At 53.2% G+C, this 22,381-nt stretch overlaps 1 protein-coding gene across 5 annotated transcripts; it reads left to right on the forward strand.

Moving 5' to 3' along the window:
- The first annotated feature begins 454 nt into the window (after positions 1-454).
- CHST12 (carbohydrate sulfotransferase 12) lies at positions 455-19,967 on the forward strand. Of its 5 annotated transcripts, XM_044233150.1 has the most exons (3): positions 496-510; positions 15,239-15,356; positions 18,223-19,967. In XM_044233150.1, exon 3 carries the CDS (start codon positions 18,309-18,311, stop codon positions 19,566-19,568), a length of 1,260 nt encoding a protein of 419 aa, XP_044089085.1. In that variant the 5' UTR covers positions 496-510; positions 15,239-15,356; positions 18,223-18,308; the 3' UTR covers positions 19,569-19,967. The 5 variants fall into 5 exon arrangements, with proteins under 5 accessions (XP_044089082.1, XP_044089083.1, XP_044089084.1 ...); XM_044233147.1 differs by lacking the exon at positions 15,239-15,356 and having other exon boundaries at positions 455-515; XM_044233148.1 differs by lacking the exon at positions 15,239-15,356 and having other exon boundaries at positions 455-510.
- The last annotated feature ends 2,414 nt before the right edge of the window (positions 19,968-22,381 follow it).

Below are 22,381 nucleotides of genomic sequence, written 5' to 3' on the forward strand. Positions count from 1 at the left end.
CCCTCTGGACGGACCTGGGACAACCTCGGTGAAGTTCGGTCACCCGCCCCAGGCCCCGGCCGGAGAGCTTCGCGATCCTCTGCCAGCGGTCTGGAGGTCGCGAACGAGCAAACAGCAAGCGCTCCGTAAGCGCAAAGGGACCGCGCTGGGCTCCAAGCGGTGTCTCGCGCGACCCTCTGGAGGCGGAGCCAACGCCGCGGCCTGCAGAACCGGATTGGCTGCTGGGGAAGGGGGCGGGCTCCCGGAGCCGGGGGGCGGGGCCGATCGAGGGTCGTAAATACGGCGCCACATGGCACCGGCTTGGTGGGAGGGACCGCTGAGTGTGGAGGGCGCAGGCGCATTGAGGGCGGGAGCGCCTCAGCCTCCGTGGCCCTTCCGTGGACCGCGACTTCTCGCGAGATGTGGAACGGGAGGCGGGGCTCCGGGCACCGGAGGCGGGGCCGGCGGAGGAGAGGCGGCCTCGGGAGGGTCGGCGAGGCGGCGGCTGCGAGACTACGACGACGAGGTGAGGTGAGGTGAGCTGAGGCGCGCGAGGCGGGGGCGCGGGGCGAAGTGCGGCGCGGGGCGGTGGGGCGGCGGGCGGGTCCGGGCTCCCTCCCTCAGCCCGCAAGCAGGTCCGCTGCGGCCTCGGGCCGAGCCCCCGCGCCGGCCGCTGTGTGACCTTGGCCCGGCTCGCACCCTCTCTGAGCCCCCGGGCACCCGGCGCTGGAGGGCGGCGGCGGCGGGTGGGGCGCCCCGCAGGCGCGCTCCCGGTCCCCTTGGGCGCCGCGGGAGCGTGGACGCCAGCTCGGCGGTGCTCGGAGCGGGGCCCCCACGCCGCAGTGCTCCAAGAGCCCTGCGCGGGGACCCCGGGCCGGGCAGGCGCCCCCACCCCTCCACCCCCACCGCCGAGCTCCCGGAGAGTTGCGGCCACCTCCCGCCGGCCTGCGAGGCGCGGCCCCACCTCGGGGGACCCCAGGCCGCCGCTGCGGGGCCGCGAGGCCTGGAAGGGGACCCCTCCGGGACCCTCTGCTCAGAAACAGCGGGGCTGCGTCTCCCGCGCGAGGAAGCCGTGCCTTGGCCACTAACAGAGGGACCTCCACCGCCCGCTCAGGCTCCTGGCCGCGGGGCATCCCTGGCGAGCCACTGGCGCACGCCGAGGTCCGGCTGGCGCGGAGCACAAGAAGACACTGTGTGTCTGCGATTTATTAAATTATTTACTCTCTGCTTGCCCTCGGACAAGCTCAGGAGGCCCGGGCTGAACGCGGGCAGGCAGACGCACCTTGAGGGGTGCTGCCCCCCCCACCGCAGGGTGTGGGTGCAGGCCTCGGTCTGGGGGTGGGGGAGAAGGAGAGTGCACAGGGACGTCAAGACATTTGTTTTAAATGGAGGTGGAGTTACATACATTGTGTCGGATGAACGTGTTACAAGGGCGGGTTTGATACACTTGCGTGTTGCAATCTGCCCACCCCAGGAGCGTACCCACACCTAGCACAAGCCGGGCTCCTGGGCGTTTGGATGCGTCTGCATGGAATTGCTTGGTGGTTTTCTTGCAAATTCGCTGATAGGACTTCTGGTGGGTATTTGCAGGCCTGCAGTTCGGCTCGCTGTGACTGTGAGCCCGCTTCATCCGTCCTGCAAACACTAAGCCCCTGGTCCTTTGCAGGATGGCCAGTTGAGCTAGCTGCTGGTGACAAAGTTCGGCTGATTATGATACGGTGTGACCCGTGCTTCTAGGCAGTTATTTACAAAGTGTGAAGAAAGAGGGAAGAGTGAAGTTTTATTTCCTGGTGTTGGAGTTTTCCGTGGTGCAGATGTGGGATGGATGTGGGGGCCTTGAAGGATGAGTGAAGGTTGGAGAGAACATTCCAGGTGGAGGCAGCAGGGCATGTGGAGACATGTGGAAGGGAACGGGGTGTTTTGGGGGGAGCGGGGCGGTAAGTTCCTGGATTCATTGAGAAAGGGGGTTTGAGGATTGGGGTGGAAAGCTAAGGCCAAAAAGAGGTTTCTTTACCAAAGGGCCTTGAATGCTGTTCTAGACTTTGGGCTGTTATCCTGATCTTCAGTGAGCGGGTGGTCAGGGTTTTGGGTGGGATGTGATAGGTCTGTGTTTCAGAAAAGTAGGGCTAGATAACAGGAAACGTGGGTTCACGGTGTGGGGAGCTGGAGACTGAGTTGGGTGCCGTTGTAGAGGGGATGGCTTCGGGATGGAGGCCGAAAGAGTGGAGAGGGTCATCAGATTCGAGCAAACAGGAGAACCCACAGCGTGTGGTGCTCTGTGGGGTGTGGTGAAAGGGAAAGGAAAAATGCTAGAGTAACCAAGGTTTCTCACTTGGCTGCTCGAAGGACAGAGCTGCTGCCTGTGATGGGAAGTGCTGGAGCTGGTGTGGAGGGGCATTTGGGTTGTAAGCTTGTAGGCTTGCAGGGTCCGTAGTGTTTGTGGGCCTCCTGGATGAGACACCCTCTCATGGACGAGTGTCTGGGGCAGAAGCCTGGGGAATACCAGCGAGGAAGGAGTAGGTGCTGGAAGAGAAGTGCGTCTAATGGCCGACACTGGGCCTGCACTTCGTGGTCATTACTGCGTATCACCACTGCTGGGAGGTGATTGCCTTCTAGAAAGGTCCTGAGGCTAAGGTGTGCTTGTGGAGGAGAGAACTGCTGAGGCAGATGCAGCTAGTGTACCATTAAAAAAACAACAACAACAGCCAAAAAAAAGACCCAAAACTTATATCTTATTTTCGATTTTGTGTTGTCTCCCTCCAGAAGCTAGCTGTCGGTTTCACACCTCCTTAGTGCGTCTGTGGCTGTGGCCAAGGGCTGCTGCTTCTTCAGCCACTCGCGCGTACATGGGCCTCATGATAGCTGACACAGCAACTCCGTTCTTCCTGCAGTTAACCCAGGTGGCGGTTTCTGTAACTGCTTACAGAACTTGACAAATGTTGCATAGAGGTATGGGAAATGCCAGGCATAGCTGGGTAGGGGGAGAGGGGCGGGATGCAATGAGTAGAGTTGATGGCTCCTGGAACACCACCAGCTGGCACTTGCCTCTCCAGGCAGGAGAGTGAAAAAGTCTTTGGGGAGTGTGAGTAGCTCAAAAGAGAGGACCTAAAAATAGTGACACCAGGGGGCCCCCCCGTAAGGAGGCTCAGGTGGAACTGCACTATGGTTCAAAGCTTCCAAGTTCTTTTGGCACCCTACCTCTTAAATAGGAACAGATAACCAAGGACATGTGAAGACACCTCTCATTTGGAAGGTAGAGACAGACCCTAGCTCACACTTGCAGGTGGTAGAGGGTGTGCAGGAGGAGGACTGAACAAGCGGGCTGTCACTAACATGCACACACACAGAAGGGGCACTACTGTATGCAAGAGACAGAGCAGGCCACTCTAGTAAGAAAAAAGTAAGTGGGGGGAACACTTGAAGAACCAAAAAGAGAAAACTCTTGGATATAAAAAAACACAGTTGGAGAAATAAAAAGCCCAGTTGGTGGGTGAAAGATACAGTTGAGGAGCTGGGGAAGACAAACCTAAAAGCAAAAATGGGAAGTGAGAGAGAAAAGGGAAGGATCAGAGCAGGAGGCTGACATCTGAATGATCTGTTTCAGTAACGAGAGAAAATGCCGTCCACAAAATAATGCAAGAGAATTTCCTAGAACCAACTTCGTGAGGAAGGGGGTTCCCTGCGTGGCCAGCACTGTGTGTGAAAAGGCAGGTGTCCTTTGCTCTCCCCATCTGTTCAGTTCCCGGTATGGGTCCTTGCAGGGTTGGGAGCAGGTTTGCACAGTGAGGGATGCCGCGTTTCCACAGTAACGAGGGAGAGTTTGGGAAACAAGGGATTTATCTGGAAATGCTTTCGAGGCCATCAGTTTCAGAATTTGGGTAGTGAGAGTGCAGATGGAGAGAGATGTGCACACCCACTCCAAGGCCCGTTGCTGTGAAATCTCAGAACTCTGGGACGAGGAAGATTGTGGTAGCTTCTAAAGATTTTATTTATTTGACAGAGAGATCACAAGTAAGCAGAGAGGCAGGCGGTGGGGTGGGGGATAAGCAGGCTCCCTGCCGAGCAGAGCCCGATGTAGGGCTTGTTTCTAGGACCCTGAGATCATGACCTGAGCCGAAGGCAGAGGCTTAACCCACTGAGCCACCCAGGTACCCCTGATTGTGGTAGCTTCTAGAAAAAGAATAAGAACAGGCCACCAGCAGGTCATCACAGAATGGTGCAGAACGCTGTGGGGACTTGTCCACAGCAACGCTGGAAGGTGGAAAGCAAGAGAGCGTGGCCTTCAGAATTATGAAGGAAAATACCTTCCACCTCGAACTCTATACTCAGGCAAAAGAGGGTAGAATAAAGGTATTTTCAGACATGCCGCAAAAGTTCCCGTCTCACGTACTTTAAGGAATCAACTGATAGACAGTGAGGTGGTGAATCTGGAAGGACAGAGCCAGAGGAGACGGGGTTTTCCTGAGAGGAGGTGGGGAGGCCAGCGTGCACACCTGTCCGGAGCTGACTCCCTAGGAGAGAGTTCTTGGGGAAGGTGAACTTGACATGGCACTCGGGCGCTGGGACATCTGGAGAGGAGATGTGGACAGCTGGCGGGGCTGGGCTGGATTGGTGATGAGTCCATGGAACACAAAGCAAATGAGAGCACAAGACTGTCATTAGTTCCAGGGAAAATAGACTGTTGTGCAGGAAGAGAGAAATAATTATGGTGTACGGCGAGGCGAGGCTGTGAACAGCCTTTGCGCGGTGATCGTTTATGTAAACACCGAATATTGTTCTAATTGAAACATATTGTGCCTGTCTGGAGATGGTGTAGGGTGAGTGGGGCGTGGGTGTGTGAAGGGCGGGGGGGCGGGTGGAGGAGACACTGCGTTTCCACCTGCCCCCCCACCCCAGGCCGTGCGGCAGGCCCTGACCTAAAGCCAGTCCCCTGCTCTTCAGAGGCGATGGGGAGCCTGCAAGGTTTGGCCAGCCTGGTGCAGGTGGGTAACGGGGAAGGGACAGGCGCTGCTGGGGTTTGTGGCAAACTCCCCAGCACGATCTCACCCTTTAACATAAACACGGGTGCGGAACGTTGATAAAGACAGTCACACCGCGCTTCCGGCTCTACTGGGTGAGGCGGGCAGAATTTCGCCCGTGTTTGGTGCTGGGCTCGCTCACTCCTGGGCCCTTTTCCTCACTCCAGAGAGGAGAGTCGACTTGTCTTGGTTTCCTCTTCATTATTGTCATTGTTCTCTGGATCCTGTCTCCTGGCTGTAGTCGCCTAGCAGAGGCTGCGTGCTTCCTTGAGCTGTGTTATTTTTCTTTTACTTACTATCAAGGGGTTTTACAAGCATATTCAAAAGTAGGAAGAGCGCTCTTTTGAATTCTTTGTTCCCTTCGCCGGGTTTCGGAAATTATAAAATCAGGGTCAGTTGTGTTTATCTGTTTTCTGTTAGCAGAACAGCTCTTTATTAAGTACCTACTGTGTACCAAGCACTGTTCTAAGCCTTCGGGCCACCTGCCTTCTCAAGTTTATGTGTTAGTGCAGACAGGGAGCAAGTAAGCCCGAGAACGTGTGGTACTAAATGCAATGACACATGCCACAGAGGAAAAGTGGGTGTGGATGATGGGGGGTGCAGGGTGGGGAATGACCAGGGGAGGCCTTGCTGATGAGGTGAGCTCTGAGCAGAGGTCAGAAGCCAGTGCAGGGTTGAGCCACTGGATTCCCCAAGCGTGCATGTCTAGGCAGAGGACAGTGGATGCGGGCCAGGCAGTGGGAGCCCACGAACAGCAAGGAGGCCACGGCGGCCAGAGTGGGGCCAGTAAGGGGGCCAGCGGAAGAAATGAGAGTGTGGGGTCCTATCAGGTAGGGCTTGTCAGCAGCCACTGTAAGGACTGGAAATGGGACGCTGTGAGACTCAGTGATCGGAGGGTTTTGAGCAGAGAAGTGGCATGGTCTGGCTTGTCACAGAACAACCATGCCGCCATGTTGAACGCGGGTTGTGTGGGCTTGAGCTCAGAGAGCAGGTTGGAGGTTGCTGTGGTCGTGAAGGTGAGAGCTGAGGCTAGCTGGAACAGGGTGCAGGGGACGGGCGGGCACCAGAGGGACTGGAAGAGGTTAGAGTCTGGCTGTATTTCAGAGGGAAAGCTCCAGGCAGGTTCTTAAACCAATTATGGTGAAATTTATCATCAGTATTTTCCCGTGAAATAATTTATTTGAATTAATTTAACTCTGAGAAACGCATGCTCACTTGGACTCCAGAGTTAAATTCCATGCAGCAAATCCTTGAGTCTTGTGAGGAAGGTGGAAGGTACAGGAGATGCGATCCCTGGTTTCTACGAACTCGAAGTTTGGGAATGTGGGGCTAGTATGCATGCCTTGAGAGCCCGTCTACATGGGGAGATCAGTGGAGTTGAGGGACCCGGGGCCAAGAGACCAGTGTGAGTGGACAGCCCCCATCCCCTGGGCCCAGCTCCTGGGGGAAGTTACTTTACCTCCCAGGCCAACTTCGGGCTCGATTTTCATTCAGGTCTCCTGGGATGCACATTAACCTTCTGTTTCATCAACATGACCATTTATTACTTGTTATTATGTAGATACCCTGTCAGATGTAGTTCTCGGGGTTAACTGAATACAAATGAAGTAATTCTGTACACAGATGAACCCAAGTTCTGGTGCTTCAGGTGAATGTCTGTTTTACTGTGGGCGTTTTAATTCAGCTCCAAAGATGCAGGCACAGCCCAAAGAGTAAATGTTGAGACCACTCACGGAAACTTTCCAAATTTCTGTTGACTAAGTGATGGGAACTGCAGTGAATTTTTTGCTTTAGGTAGTGTTTGCGAAGCTGGAAAAGAAGCGGGTAGTTCTGATATTTTTGCTAGTCGCATAAATGCATAAAACGGGAAACATTCTCGGAGTTCTTAGTGAAGTCCGTGTCACTTGATTTAATGCTTAGAAGTTGGTTATTTGGACAAGAAGAAGCAAATTTTCTCAGAAACAAAGTATAAAAATTTGAGTGTCTGCCAAAACCCAGGCAGTCATGCATGGGACAGTGGGTTTCTAAATCAGTTTCCAGGGCTCAAGTGCCCAATCTCTGCAGGTGCTAGCCATGCAGGCTTGGGCGAGTTGTCTGAATGTTTTGCCCCAATTTTATCATAATTAGTGTGAGGATTAAATAAATTAATACATGTAAGACCTTACCATATCACTTTTGAAAACATATTAGCCATTGTTGTAATTACGATAAAATTAGTTGAAAGCATAGAGACTTCTTTGCTGATAATTGACTCTTGGTAGAAAGTATGAGTAATTAAAAAAATAACGTATTAATAGAATACAAATATTTGAGGGTGCGATAAAGATGAGAAAATAAATAAGGCCAGCCGTCTAGTCCAAAGAGGATGGCTTAATATTTTACAAAATAGTTCATATGTTATCACGTTCATGTTCTCAGTAGCTCTGATTAGCAGAAAGACCTTAATCAGTGGTGTTTTGTGGTAGAGAAGCTGAGGCTCAGACTTGAGGTGATGTCTCAGGCTACTCAGCAGAGCCTGGCCTGGGCCCCAGGATGCCTCTCCTTTCCTCTTCCTCCTGGTCTGTGAATGTCTGTCGGTCTTGGGGCTGGTGTTTTCATCCTGTGTTGTGGAAACTGGTGAGAGCTAGTTCATGACATTCATGTTGGAAAGGTTTAGCTTCTGGAGAGTATCTCCATTGCCCAGATTTCCTCCTGGCCCTGGGCACGCTGTGATTTCTTTTACTGGATTTGCCTTTTGAAACCTTCCTGTGAGTGGAATCACGTGGAATGTACTCTTCTGTGTTTGAGTTCTTCTGTTCAGCATAATATCCGAGAGCTTTCTCTGTGTCATTGCATGTGCTGATTCATGAATCCGTGGCTCGTTCTCCCTTATTGCTGGGTAGTTTTCCACTGAACGAGTCCACCCTAGTTTGTGTATTCATTCCCTTGGTGAAGGACCTCTGGGATGTTCTCAGATTGGAGCTATTTTGAGTAAATCTGCAGTGAGCATTCTTGTCCACATCTTCATGTGGACAGTCCCTGCATTCAGGGTCCTGGTCTCTGCTGCTGTATCTGAATGGCATCAGCCAAAGTCATTGAGGTTCTCTCCTATGATCTTCTAGGAGTTTTCTAGTTTTGCCATGTACATGTAGGTCTTTAATCCACCGGGAGTTCGTTTTTGTGAGGGCAGTAAGGTCTGTGTCTGGATTCTTTTATGCGTTTGTTTCTTTGCACGTGGACATCTGGTTGTTCAGCGCTCATAATTGAGGCAGGCTGCCTCTGCTGCCTTGGGTTGCCTTCGCTCCAGACCAGTTGACTGTATTTATGGGTCTGTTTCTGGGCTCTCTGTTCTTTTCCAGTGATCTTCTTCTCTGTTCTTTTGCCAATACCACGTGCTCTTGTTTGCTGTGGCTTTCTGGTAAGTCTTCCAACCTCATTCTTCTTCAGTAATGTGTTGTCTGTCCTGGGTCTTTTCCCTCACATATAAACGTTAGAAAGTGTGGGTAATAAAATAACTTCCTGCGATTTTGATTGGGATTGCATTGAAGCTGTACATTGGGAAGACCTGATATCTTTTCTTTTTTTTTTTTTAAGATTTTAAAGACCTGGTATCTTGACAAACATTGAGTCTTTCTGTCCACACATGGAATATCTCTCCGTGCATGTTACATGTATTTTGTTAGAGTGATACCTAAATATTTTATTTTTGGGAGTTCTAATATAAATGGAATTGTCTTGTTAATTTCAAATTTCACTTGTTCTTTGTGGACAAATAAGAAACTAATTGACTTTTGTATATTAACTTTGTATCCTGCAAACTTAGCTATAGTCGCTTGAGCCCCTAAAATTTTGTAATTGAAAAACCATAAATAATCTAAGATTTTTATCATATTTTGGTGGTCAGTTTGATTGGTCTTTAAATAGAGTCCCTAAGCATTATTGTGGCATATCCACTTTCATGGTTCTTATAGAACCTTCTAGGAATTGAAAAATATGCTAGATGTTTTTTAATACCAACTGTTCTGACTTTTTAAAAAAAGTTTTAACATAAAAAAATAATCTGGTCTGTATGCAAAAAGAGTTGATACCAGCTTTATTTGTAGTGGTCAAAAAAAGGGAACTAACCCCAGGCATCTGGGTGGCTCAGTGGGTTAAAGCCTCTGCCTTCTGCTCAGCTCATGATCCCAGGGTCCTGGGATCAAGCCCCACATCGGGCACTTTGCTCAGCAGGGAACCTGCTTCCCTTCCTCTCTCTCCACCTGCCTCTTTGCCTGCTTGTGATCTCTGTCTGTCAAATAAATAAATAAAAATTTTATTAAAAAAGAAAAAAAGGAACTAACCTAAAAGTCCCATCAGTTGGTAAATGGGTAAACAGTGGTGTATCCATATGATGGAATACTGGTGGCCATACAAAAAGGAGCTTACGGCTGACATGAGCACCAGCCTGGACAGACCTCAGAAGCAGTTTGTGAAGAGCCTGCATCCTATGTGGTTTCACTAGGTGCTGTTGTAGGAAAGGCAGAACCAAGGCCAAAAAACAGACGAGTAGTTGTGTAGAGCTGAGCGTTGGGGGAGGAGGAGGGAACTTCAGAGAGTGATGGAAACGTCCTGAACCTCAATATGGTGTACATTTGCCAACTCGTCAGACTCTGCAGTTAAAGAGACTGAGTTTTACTGTATATAAATCAGACGTCAAAAAACCTGATTCAAAAACAAAAGGAGAAACAGAGATGAGTTAACCAGGAAAGAAGGTTCTTTCAAAGAAATGGTGCCAGAACAGTGGGGTATCTATATGGGGAAGTTAATCTCAACCCGGCCTCTGGGATTGTCCTATTGGCTAGTGGCTGCAAGTCTCTCATTGGACATTCTTTGCTACCGTGGCAAGCAACTATATCCACATTTCTTAACACTTTCTTTTTTTTTTTTTAAGATTTACTTTTTTATTTTGAGAGAGAGTGAGTGTGCCACAAGTGGGGGAAGGGGGCAGAGGGAGGGAGAGAGAGAGAGAGAATCTCTAGCAGACTCCATCCTGAACATGGAGCCTGACGTGGGGTCCAGTCCCACGACCCCAAGGTCATGACCTGAGCTGAAGCCAAGAGTCGGACGCTCCACTGATCTCCCAGGCGCCCTCCATTTCTTGACACTTACTGTTTAGTTTTCACTCGTTCGATCTCTTCTGTCTACAACGTGTAGTAAACACACATGCACCCTTACAGTGCAAGTGCGAAGCAAATATGCAGATGAGGGTTCCCCAGAGAACAGAGTCCGTAGGGTGTGTGTAAAGAGAAGTGTTTAAGGAATCGGCTCATGTGGTTACGGAGGCTGAGAAGCTCAGACCCAGGGGGGCCAAGTCCAAGCCTGAGGGCAGGAGACTTCTGTCCCGGCTCAAAGACAGGCAGGCAGAGGGGAGACTCTCTCTTGCTTCACCTGGTCGATCTGTTGGGGCATCGAGTAGGTTGGGGAAGCCCCCTCCGGGAGTGCCGTGGGCCTGACTCCATCTACAGGTTCAGAGATCAGTCTCGTCCAGAAACAACCCCTCCAACACAAAACCCGGATACCGTGTAGCCAGCAACGGGGACTCAGAATCAACTGGCACATGCCTCCTGACCTGTGTGCCTTGCAGTCACCGGTTCTGCTGCTGAAGTGTGGAAGGTGCCCTGATGCAGGTCCTCCCGCGGTGTGGCCATGGGGTCCCTCTCCCCCACGAGAGTGACACACCCCGGCCTGGGAGGGAGCTCAGCCCCCATAGACCGCCCTGTGGTCCCCTGATGTTTGCGTGCTGTGGTGTGAGGGCCCCTTCAGACCAGAGCCTTCTGTGGGCAGCTGGCATGAGCTCCTGCCCGCGCGTGTGTGAGGAGTGTTTAGCATCCCCTCGCCCAGATGAGACACCGCCCTTTCTGCACAGCCGCCTCGTGTTGGGGTTAAAGCTACCCTGAAGCCTGATTGTTCACAGGGCGTTGACAGGGCCCTTGCAGAATACCAGCCCTCAAGGTGAAGCTTTTGGGTGACACTTGGCTCCACATTCTCTTGGTGGAGGCAAAAGCTGGAGGCTGACTCCCAGCAAGCCGCCTCAGCCGGGCCTCTGGGTCTCCAAAAACTCTGAGGCTTTTTGTTAGCCACTTTTTTGAAGTTGTGGGAGATTTGTGTTTGAAAATAATGTCCTTATTTTGTGAATGAATACTCCTTTGAGGTCAGTGTTGTTCCCTGACTTGGTTCTGCTGGGCTGCCCGCTTCAGTTCTGACCTGCCTCCCCCAACACCCTGTGTGCCGTCCTCCCCAGAAGGCAGCAGAGTGCTCCCCCAGAGCCCTCCCTGGCTCCCGCTGCCTCCATGCCTGGGCCAGAAACACGCAAGTCCCACTCCGTGTGGCAAGGTAAAGCTTGCTGGCAGTGCTGTGTGGTCATCTCTGTCCCTGCTCTCTGCACCCCTGAAGAGCTGTGCACCCTGTTTGAAGCAGCACAGGTCCTTCCTTCCTTCTTTCCTTCCTTACACAGGCTGTTTCATACCCTCGGCCTGCCTTGTCTCCACGATTGCTATTTATGAGGCTTGTTCGAGGCTGAAGAGGATAGCACCCAGGACTGCCCTTGTTCCCTGACCTTGAACATGACCCATAGCCTCAGTCTCATTGGCAAGTGGTGTGGAGGGGCTTCCCACATCGGTTTGGAAAGGGCTGGAAGGGGTTGCCCCTGAAGCTAGCCTGGGTCTGGGGCAGAACTCCAGGGCAAGGCAAGGCTTCCAGGGGCAGTCTCACCGATGATGAGCCAGATGCACGGGATTTGGGAAGTCCCAAAGGGAAGAGTCATCTTGTTTCCATACACCTATTCCATCATTGTACATTTCTAAAATTTCAACATTTGATAAATAAATTGCAGGTAGAGTCAGTCTGTTGAGCTTTTGTGCGGGGTTGTGAGGTTAAGCCGTGGCTCTGGGTTTATAGCCTTTTTTACCTACGGCTGTCCCCCACTACAGGCCTTCCTTGTCTTTGTGCGTTTTATTTACTGTCATTCATGTGTTTTTTACACAGTCTCCTGCATTTCGCCTTATTTATTCAACAGTACCTCTCGACAGTTCTTCCACGTCCGCTCTTGTGGCTCCAATTCTTTTTCCAACACTTCTGTTGTGGTAGGACATGTAACCTGGTTCTGGATATTAAGCCCTCATTAGATACATGATTTGCAAACATTTTCCTCCCATTCTGGAGGAATCTTCCCTGTGGATAGTGTCCTTTGATGCCCAGAAGTTTCTAATTTGCATGAAGTCCCAATTGGTTAATTTTTTTTCTTCCATTGTTAATGCCTTAATTTTTTTTATTGCTATGTATCTTTTATGAAAGGAAAAAATGTTTTTTTCTCATGGTAAAAACCAGTCAGTGTTCAGTATAAACAAAAACAACTTTAAATACAGAAAGCCATGAAGCAGTAAGTCAGAATCACCCAGACGCCCACCGCCTGGGGGTGCTCGCTGATGCTGTCGTGGGGCTGGTGCTGGTGGTGGGGCCCTCTTCCCTGTGTGTCATCCGTGCTTGCCTGACAGCCAGCCCCTGACCTGGGACTGTTCCCTACAATGACCCACAGCCCACTGAGTGGTCTAGTCTGATGCAGGTTAGGAGCCTCATTATAAATAAGTTAGTTGACTCACTATTTACAACATAAGCCATAGATTCACTGCATGGATGAGAAGAGCCAGATGGGGGGCTGTCTGCGTGACCTGCTGCTGGCCCAGGGCCAGGCTGTGAGACATTCGGGGCCAGAATGGGACTCCTCCTCAGCCGGGGTGCTTCTCCGTGCCCAGTCATACTTACGTAGGTTATTTATGGACTAAGAACAAAACTGTAGAGTTTGAGTGTATTAGAGGCTAAAAGATGATAGTGTTTGGTGCTAATCCACCAAATAAGGAAAAAATCAGAGCGACTTTAAATGGTTCCTGGTTAAGAGAAGACAAGCTTTCTTTGCACTTAGAGAACCAGGTTCGGGACAGGTAACAAAGAAACATCCGATGTGCCTGCTCCGCCTCTGTTCCGGGCAGACTCACCCGAGGGGAGCATCAAGGGCTGGTTGTAGGCTGACTGGGGCTCACTCGGCTGTGACCTCTGACCCCAGGACAGTGCCTCTATGTCTGTCAGGTCAGAGAACACAGGAAACACGTGCTCGTATATGACAGAGAGGCACCTGTCAGCACCTGGACTTCCACAGAAGCATGATCTTTCTAAGCCTGTTCTGTTCAGCAGCTTGGACTTAGACTAAGAAGAAACTTCGCACGTGTGACTTCAGTCCCTGGGGAGAGATGAATATGGGGTGGGGAGTGTGTGTGTGTGTCCTACCAGGGTCCTGTACGCGAGTGCCTCCTACAGCAGAGTACCATCCAGATCCAGAAGAAAGGGGCCGTGGTTCTATATGACCACGTGGATGAGTCTCAGAGCTCGCCGTGTGATTCCATTTATAGAACACTCGAGAAAATGCGAACTAATTTATGGTGACAGAAAGCAGATGAGTGGCTGAAGGGCAGGGATGAGCTGGGGAGAAGGGTGAGACGGGGCAGGCATGAGCTCTGGGGGGTCATTGGAGGTGTTCCCGCTGTGACCGTAGTGATGGGGTCATGGGCACACACGTGCGTCCAGACGCCTCAGACCGTCCCCATGAAGTCGGTGCGGTCGCTTGTGCACCACTTGCACCTCCCACAGTGGTTCAGAAGAACGGGGACGTTCACCAGCTGAGCCGGGGAGCCTGCGTGGGGCTTGACTCCCAGAGTGAGGCTTGAATCCAGATGCTGATGTGACCCCTCCGGGCCTCCGGTCCCTCAGCTGTCGGGGGTCATGCTGCCTTCCCCAAGGCCACGTACAGAGGGCCTGGGGGAAGGGACGTGGGTAGCACACTGCTCCCAGCTCCTCGCACTTGGTGGTGAGAGCCCTTTAAAGGATAGCTCCTAGCAAAAAGATATTACCTGTATGTATCCTGTGATCCTAAAAATAATCGACCATGTCTTTTCTTGCAATTCAACTGAAGTTGTCTGACGTGCCTAGTAGAGCGTCCGTTTCCCCCAGACTATTGTAGGCCCTGGCATTTGCCAATGTACATGTCCTCCTTGCTGGCTGCTCTTGGCATTCTCTGTGCACAAGTGACAGCGCAGTCCCTGATGTGTGGTGGTGCCCGTGTACATGGATGGGACGCAGGGTCTCTGCCCTGTCTCCATAGAGCTTGGGAGTCTTGCTCTGAAAACACAGCTGGAAGCCAGGCTCAAGCACGTGACATTTTCCAGCACGTTTTCCCTTTGCTGCTTTCTCAGCCTTTAGCGAAACTATTTTTTGTTTGTTTGTTTGTTTTGTTTTGTTTTTTGATACGGTTTCACCTTCATCTCTAGAACTGCTCAGCCTTTTACATCCTCTGGAAGGGGATGGTCTGGAAAACTTCTGTGGCCCGTGCTTATGATTTAGCTTTATAGACAGGCTGTGATGTGGTGAGATTATAACCATTCCTGTTCTCCGGATGGCCGTGATGCCCTCAAAGGGCGCTGGCCAACCTCTGGCAGCAGCCGTGTAGGAGACGAGCACCTCTAACTCTGATGTTTTCACAGCACAGTGACTCCCTTCATCCCTGGGCTACAGCCGCATGGGGTTTTCCCACGCCCCCGGCTGGGTAACCTTTTCTGTAGGGGGGCCTTGAGAGCGCTGGGGGCTCAGGAAGGACTCATGAAGGTGGCAGTGACCAGAATGTCATTTTTTTCTCTGTCACTTGCCTGTTTCAGCACCTTTCACATAAAGCCCCACACTACCCTTTGTCTGCCGGCCTTTGTACCGTGAGTGTGTGTTACTTTCTCCATAAAAAAAAAAAACAAAATGAAGTGAGCGTGAATAAAAACTGCACAGGTGGGTGGAGATCGCTTCCAGACTTCAGCCTCATGAACTTTTAGATTCATTTAATGAAAATGCATCGGGTCCCAGGTGCATAGTTGAGCATGCACAAGCAATACAGACTCGGAAGGTTCAGACTTCCGAGAAGTCAGAGAGCTCCCCAGGATGTGCTCTGTCTGAGACTGCTCAGATGCCCGCTGATCCTGGCAGAGCTCCCAGTATGTCTGAAAAGTGGACACTCTGGCTTTGGGCCCCTTTATAGTCGTGCATCTGTTGTCTCGTTAGGCTGGACCCGTGTCTGAGTTCTGTCTTCTGAAGCCGCACAGGGTAAGTCTGTTCCCTTCCCACGGGACAGCCTTCCTGCTGACACGAATCTCTTGTCCAGCCAGAGGATCCAACCTCCTCCCCTTCCACAGGTGCTCTGGGGGAACAGACCCTGCGAACCGTCAGAAGCTGGAGGAGAGGCAAGGACCCCACTTGGTCTTAACAAGTGGATTAAGACACATGCCCGTCGAATGGTTCTACGGAGAGAAGGTGAAGGCCGGAGAGAGGGGTACAGATCTTGAACTTTTCCAGAAACCTCAAACTGTCAGGTCACACTCACTGAACACGGGTATAAACTTGTATTTTACCCCCCACACCCTGCAAGGGGCTGTAAGATGGTCCAAGTCCAAAACATGGATCTCAGAACAGAGAGGTGAAGGGGAATGATCTCGCTGGAAGGGATTAGCGTCTTGTGGGACCCATGAGCGTGGCCAGCATCCTTCCTTAGAGCTGATGTCCCAGGACTGCACTGGGCACAGGGGCCAGGTGTGGTGGGTCTCTAGCTGTAGGCGTGTGTGTTCACAGATGAGTACCATCTTTGCTTTTCTGTCTACCTCATCTTTTTTGCCTTGTGTCCAGCTCCGAGGTCTCTGTCCTGGTGGATAGTTTGACATTCATCGCAATCTCAGTGTCCATCTCGGATTTCCAACCCATCTTTCCAGCTTATTTGTTCATCTTTCTGAATCTAGATTCCGCTCGCTGGCAGGGTGGGCCAGCTCTGCCGGTGGCGTGGGGGACTGCCCCTGGGGAGGAGGTAAATAGACTCACATACTGGGGGATCTGGCAGGGGGCTAGGGGGTACACTGACCCTGGCAAGTGGCCATCAAGGGCTAACCTTCACTGATTAATATGTGACTAATATTTTCCATCCTGGAGTGGGATGGGAAGCACAGTGTCACCTCTGTCCATGCCAGTGATGATGGCCTGGTATGGAGGTGCAGGCCCAGGTCCCCCTGGGTCCTCCTTTTGTAAGGGAGGGGAATCCAAGTGTGACTGTGCTGCTCTGTGCCATCTTCTTCTGCCTGTTGGTGCCCAGGGGGAAGGTCAGCTCCCTGCCTGGCCCTGCTAAACCATGAGGGCAGGAGTAGTTTTTCCACTGGTGTCTGGCCTAAGTAGTGCAGGTGTCTCCAAAAAGATGTTCCTGCTGTTGGGTCGCTGTGAGGTTAGGGACGGTGCTCAAGGCCCTTCTCGCTCTGTGCACCAGTCGTAAATGGGGAGTGGGTTCCCAAGACCTCCCTCGGGTTGGGTCATTCACTGGAAGAACCTGCGGAGCTCATGGAAAGGTGTGTTCACTGTTAAGGTTCGTCGCAGCAGAGGATTCAGATGACAAGCCAAGGGAAGAGACACAGAGGGAAGAGCTGTCCCCTCCCGGGAGGTCTGGATAGCACCAGCTCCAGCTACCGCTGATGGGGGACAGCGGGTGGAGTGTGCCCCCACGTCTTCATGGGTGACAGCGGGTCAAGTGCGCCCCCACATCTTTGCGTCCACAGTCTCTCCTCGGGCTTTGTCATCAAACAGGTTGACTCCCCACATGGCTGACCTTAGTCCCCAGCCCCCAATCACATTGTTAGCCCAAGGCTCCCAGTAAACAAAGTCCCTCCGAGGAGGTGCGTGCAGGAGGAGCCTCTTAGGGCAGAGGCTCGGTCCTTTACTGCAGCCGCTCTTGCCCGTCCTTTGCAAGGGTTCTTCGGCGGCTCTTCCTGGAGCTTTTCTCCTATACCTGTTGGCTCTTCAGGGTCGGAGGTAGTGCCCTCTGGGACGGGGGACAAGCTCGTACTTCTGCGGCTCCTCGAGTAGCCAGGTCCTTGGACTGTTCTTCCCGAGCCTTCCTGTGCCTGTTGGTTGTGTCCCATCTCTGGTTGTGTTGTGAGTGGGCAGATCGGTAATGGCCGGGTGGAACCAGAAGGGGAACCCAGGGTGACCCTGTAGGTGGTGACGGCACATCCTCTCATCTTCGGGCTAGCGTCCCAGCACTAGGTCAGACACCGCTTCTTCCCTGTGGTGTCCCTAGCACTTCTCCGAGTACCTGGGACAGAATTGGGGCTCAGCCTGTGTGTCAGACAGGACTGGCCCAAGGATGGGCCCCTCTGGCATTTCTGGAATTGACCAAGACTGTGGTCGAGGACAGCCTTCAGTGGTAGTTGTAAGAGAACCACAAATCCATTGTCCACCTGCTTCTCCCCATGCACAAGGGCAGCTGCTTGCCCCTGAGCCAGTGGGCCTGCCAGTGCGCCTGCTGGCCGACCTTGCCAGGGTGCCATCCCAGCACCCGCTGTCATTCGCAGCTGCCAATCTGCCCTGCCTCCCTTTGCCCTCCTGCCACCCTTCTGTTTTTGAAGATCAGGCAGCCTTTCCCCATCTTCATCCGTGGCTCTGCCATGGTCTCACTCCTCTGTGGGGTTACCAACGGTGCTCTTAGGGCCTGGAAGGCTCTTGCATGGGCCCCCTTTCAGCTGCCCCGTGAACCTTTCCTGTCCCCGCTCTGATCTCCAGTGCGCCTGTCCGTTCCACGTAGAGGGGGACAGAGATGGTGCACAGTGTCCAGCACATGTCAGCCGCACAGAGCGGCCTGTCTTTGATGTGGTTATTTGCATTAAATATACACAGCTAAAGGTTTTCCTCAGAAGCTGGGACGTCTTTAGCATTTTTGTAAGTTGTAGCATACATTCAAATTGAACCTTGTGTTTTGGTTTTGCTGAGCGCCTTTCCTTCCTCCTCCGCATTTCCTGCCTATGAGGGTCTGTGTCCCTGCCCGAGCCTGGTCTGTCAGCCCTGCCTTTTCAGTTAAGTGACGAAAGATCTCTGGTGACCTCATCAGCTACCCTGTCCTCTGGGCCCTTCGAAGCAGCACTCAAAGTGGCATCCATCCCCCTATCACATGGAGGGGCTGAGACTCAACAGAGGTGGCCTCGTAAAGCCCAAGTTGTGGAGAATGGAAGTGTGAGGGGTGGGGCAGGGACTCGGACCACGAAGGGAGGTCTGAGTCATCAGCAAGCACCGTCCGTTGGAGTCAGAGTGCAAGAGGACACTCTAGCTGGACCATAATCTTTAATATAGCTCTGTGTTACCTTTCCAGGGTGCTGAGTGCAGTGTCCCGTCTCCATGAAGCTGTCGTGACAGCATCCAGGTGAAAGGGCCCCCCCTGCCCTGTCCACGGACAGGATGACCAAAACCCGGCTCTTCCGCCTGTGGCTGGTCTTGGGGTCTGTCTTCATGGTCTTCCTGATCATCGTGTACTGGGACAACGTGGGCACTGCCCACTTCTACCTGCACACTTCCTTCCCCAGGCCGCACCCCCTGGCGCCGCTGCCCACCCCCACGCATGGGGCGGAGAAAGAGTTCATGTCTGACGTGGACGCGTTTTTGCAGAAGCTGCTTGGTGGCAGCCTGAAGCAGAACGCCCCCTCGGGTAAAAGGACGGAGCAGCCCTCCGTGCCGGCCTCCAACAGGCCCGTGCTGAGCAACGCGGAGGAGAGCGTGAGGGGCTATGACTGGTCCACCCGCGACGCCCAGCAGGGCCCAGACCCGGGCGGGCAGCAGGCTGAGAGGCGGAGTGTGCTCAGGGGGCTCTGCGCCAATGCCAGCTTTGTGTTCCCCACCAAGGAGCGCTCCTTCGACGACATTCCCAACTACGAGCTCAACCACCTCATCGTGGACGACCGCCACGGGGTCATCTACTGCTACGTGCCCAAGGTGGCCTGCACCAACTGGAAGCGCGTGATGATCGTGCTGAGCGAGAGCCTCCTGGACCGTGGCACCCCCTACCGTGACCCCCTGGACATCCCCCGGGAGTACGTCCACAACTCCAGCACCCACTTGACTTTCAACAAATTCTGGCGCCGCTACGGCAAGTTCTCCCGCCACCTGATGAAGATCAAGCTGAAGAAGTACACCAAGTTCCTGTTTGTGCGGGACCCCTTTGTGCGCCTCATCTCGGCCTTCCGCAGCAAGTTCCAGCTGGAGAACGAGGAGTTCTACCGCAAGTTCGCGGTGCCCATGCTCAAGATGTACGCCAACCGCAGCGGCCTGCCCGCGTCCGTCAGCGAGGCCTTCAGCGCGGGCCTCAAGGTGTCCTTTGCCAACTTCATCCAGTATCTGCTGGACCCGCGCACCGAGAAGCTGGCGCCCTTCAACGAGCACTGGAGGCAGGTGCACCGCCTCTGCCACCCCTGCCAGATCGACTACGACTTCGTGGGGAAGCTGGAGACCCTGGACCAGGACGCCGCCCAACTCCTGCGGCTCCTCAAGGTGGACAAGCTCCTGCACTTCCCCCCGAGCTACCGGAACAGAACTGCCAGCAGCTGGGAGGAGGACTGGTTCGCCACCATCCCCCTGGCCTGGAGGCAGCAGCTTTACAAACTCTACGAGGCCGACTTTGTCCTCTTTGGCTACCCCAAGCCCGAAAACCTACTTAGAGACTGAAGGCGTCGGGGGCAGTCCCGGACCTCAAAGCCAGCTGGGTGGGTGGAGCTTATTCCAACCCGGACCAAGGGTCCTGCCGCGCCACGGCCTTCCTCCCGAGGATGGGCGAGGGGTTGCCGTGTGTATTTTTTTATGGCTTTGTGCCCCTCCCAGTTTGGCCCGTGGCACAACTCCACAGCGCTCCCGTTGACCAGGCAGCTGGAGACACCTGGAATCGACGGCGCCCACACTCCGGTTTTTCATATCACCTGCGGTTTTGCAATCTGGACGTACTGTTTATTCCACTGCCTGTATTCCTTGAGTACCGTGTTAATATTGTTTTTTTAAGATTAATATATTTCAGATATTTAATATGAAAAGTGGAGGAGAGGATGGAGTAAAGGTCACATCTGCTTCTGCTGCCTGCTTCCGGGGTTATTCTGGTAGAGCGGCAGGTGCTCGGGAAGGGGCTTCGAGGGGTTGGACCTCAGAAGCTCGGGTGAGGGCAGGGAGTTTTCATGGTCATCTTCAGCAAAAAGGAGGAACCTGTGCTTGAAATCAGGCCTCACTTATAATTTTTTTTTTTTAAGATTTTATTTATTTGACAGAGATCACAAGTAGGCAGAGAGGCAGGCGGAGAGAGGAGTAAGCAGGCTCCCTGCTGAGCAGAGAGCCTGATGCGGGTCTTAATCCGAGGACATTGGGATCATGACCTGAGCTGAAGGCAGAGGCTCAACCCACTGAGCCACCCAGGTGCCCCCTCACCTGTATTTCTAAAAGGGTGGCAGACAGATGCTTCAGGAGCCAAAGCTCTCTGACCATGTGTTATCAGTGAGAAGGGAAAGCAGTTAGAAAGGGTTTTGTCCTTGAGACCGTACCTCTGGTCGCAGTCATGGAAGCAGGATGTTAGCTGTTCCCATGAGGCTATAAATCATGGATGTGCTGTCACAGGGACAGGATGAGTAGGGGTCTGACCTAAGAATCTGTTCCCTGCCGTCAGCAAGGTGAGGCTTGGGTGGGATTGTTGTCAGAGACTTAGCTGGTCGGCCTCAGCTCCTGTGTGGAGAGTCCCCTTGAGTACGTGACTGACCATGGGATCCTCGTGTTTGGTGGTCCCGACTCCGTAGCAGTGTCCATGTGGGCCTGTCTAGGAAGGCCCTTTCTGCACATCTGGTTCAGACCGATCTGCAGTTGTGGCTGGGACCCTGTAGTTGGCGGGAAATGTACAGTCATTCCACGGCGTGTGGGTCTCAGGTGTGACCTCGTCTCCTTAGTCTGTAGCATCTGGTCCTCAGGGCCCAAATTTCCGGGGAGCTGGCTGCTCACCGTGACGTCCTCCTGCCAGTTCTCCTTCGTGTGTGGTGTCCTTGCTCTGATGGCTTCACGATGGCACTGAGGTTTGAGCCGTGGCCTCTGGGTGCTGGCCTCAGACTCAGGCTCCCCAGGGCCCCAAACCACCCGCTTTCCTTTCTGTAAGTTCCCCTTTTTATAAAACAGTTGGCAGCGAAGGTGCTCCTACTCAGGAGTCCGATTTTAGAGTCACTGAAGAGCCATCACCACGTTGAGGACTCCTGGGACATAGCTGTCCATGGCACTGCGAGCACTGGGCTTCAGGTCAGTAGGTAGATGGGGTAGCTCTGCCTTCGGGGAACCTTGTGACCCTGCTGTGTGAGATGAGAGTGGGGACCCCCAGCCCCAGGCCAGTGGGCCGAAGGCCTTCAAGGACAGAGCGTCAGCGAGCGAGGTGAGGTAAGGGTGGGTATCCTGAGGAAGGTGGTGCATGAGCCCGGCCTGAAGGATGGGGAGTGGCTCGGATGTCCATGGTAGAGTGTGTGACGTCAGCACAGGAGCGGGATGTGTCCTAGACAGGAGGTACTAACCATTGGTGTTCATTGCCAAGTGCCCTCACGTTCCTTCCCCGTCCCCTTGGTCCTGTTCTCTGGTATGGACGCTGCATGGCAGAGGTCAGGTAGGGCCAGGACTTGACGCTGGTGGGCTTCACCGCCACCCCTAGGATGTGGATGGGCTGTGAGTGGAGTCTGGTGGCCTTGACTGTCAGGCCCAGGAGTTGAGGTCTCACTTAGGCAGCAGCAAGCCGTGGTGGAGGTTTGGGGATGGAGGAATTTGGATTCTTTGGAGTCAGTGTGGCGTTGGGTTGAGGCATGGAGGCAGCTGGGAAGCCGGTCAGCAGGCGACAGCTGCTGCCCTGCTCAGAAGGGGCCTGTGCAGGGACAGTAGGGAGACGGACAGACAGGAGGAGGGATGGTATTCTGGAGAGGTTCCCTCCCAAGCTGCTGCTGTTCTTGTGTATGACGAAAGAGAAGCAAGGAGAAGTCAGGGGAAAGTCAGGAGAGCACAACACAGATCTTTCTTCTGACCTGTAACATCACGAGGTCAAATACACGTAACATAGAATTTATCTTCTTAACCACTTAAGTATCTATTTCGGGGGCATTAAAGGCAGTCACACCAGTGTGCCGCCCCATGGCCATCAGGCTCTGGAACTTTCTCATCTCCCCCTTGGGTGAAACCCTGCGCCTATTCCTCCCTCCCTCCTGCTCACTGTGTCTGGGACCCTGGTGACTCCAGGGTCCTCACAGAGGTGGGATCCTGCAGTGTCTGTCCCTTGGGCTCTGGCTTCTGTCACCCAGCATGCTGTCCTCGAGGTCTGTCCCTCTGGTGGCTGGTGGCTGCGTGTCCTTGCTTGTCAAGGCCCAGCATGTTCCTCGGGGTGGATGGGCCACCCCATGGCGTGTGTCCGTTCTCCCACCAGGGAACACTTGACTGCTTCCACCTCTTGGCTGCTGTGAGCAGTGTGGCCGTGCTCATGGCTG

This window comes from Neovison vison, chromosome 14, assembly GCF_020171115.1.
Source record: "Neovison vison isolate M4711 chromosome 14, ASM_NN_V1, whole genome shotgun sequence".
NCBI classification, from domain to species: Eukaryota; Metazoa; Chordata; class Mammalia; order Carnivora; family Mustelidae; genus Neogale; species Neogale vison.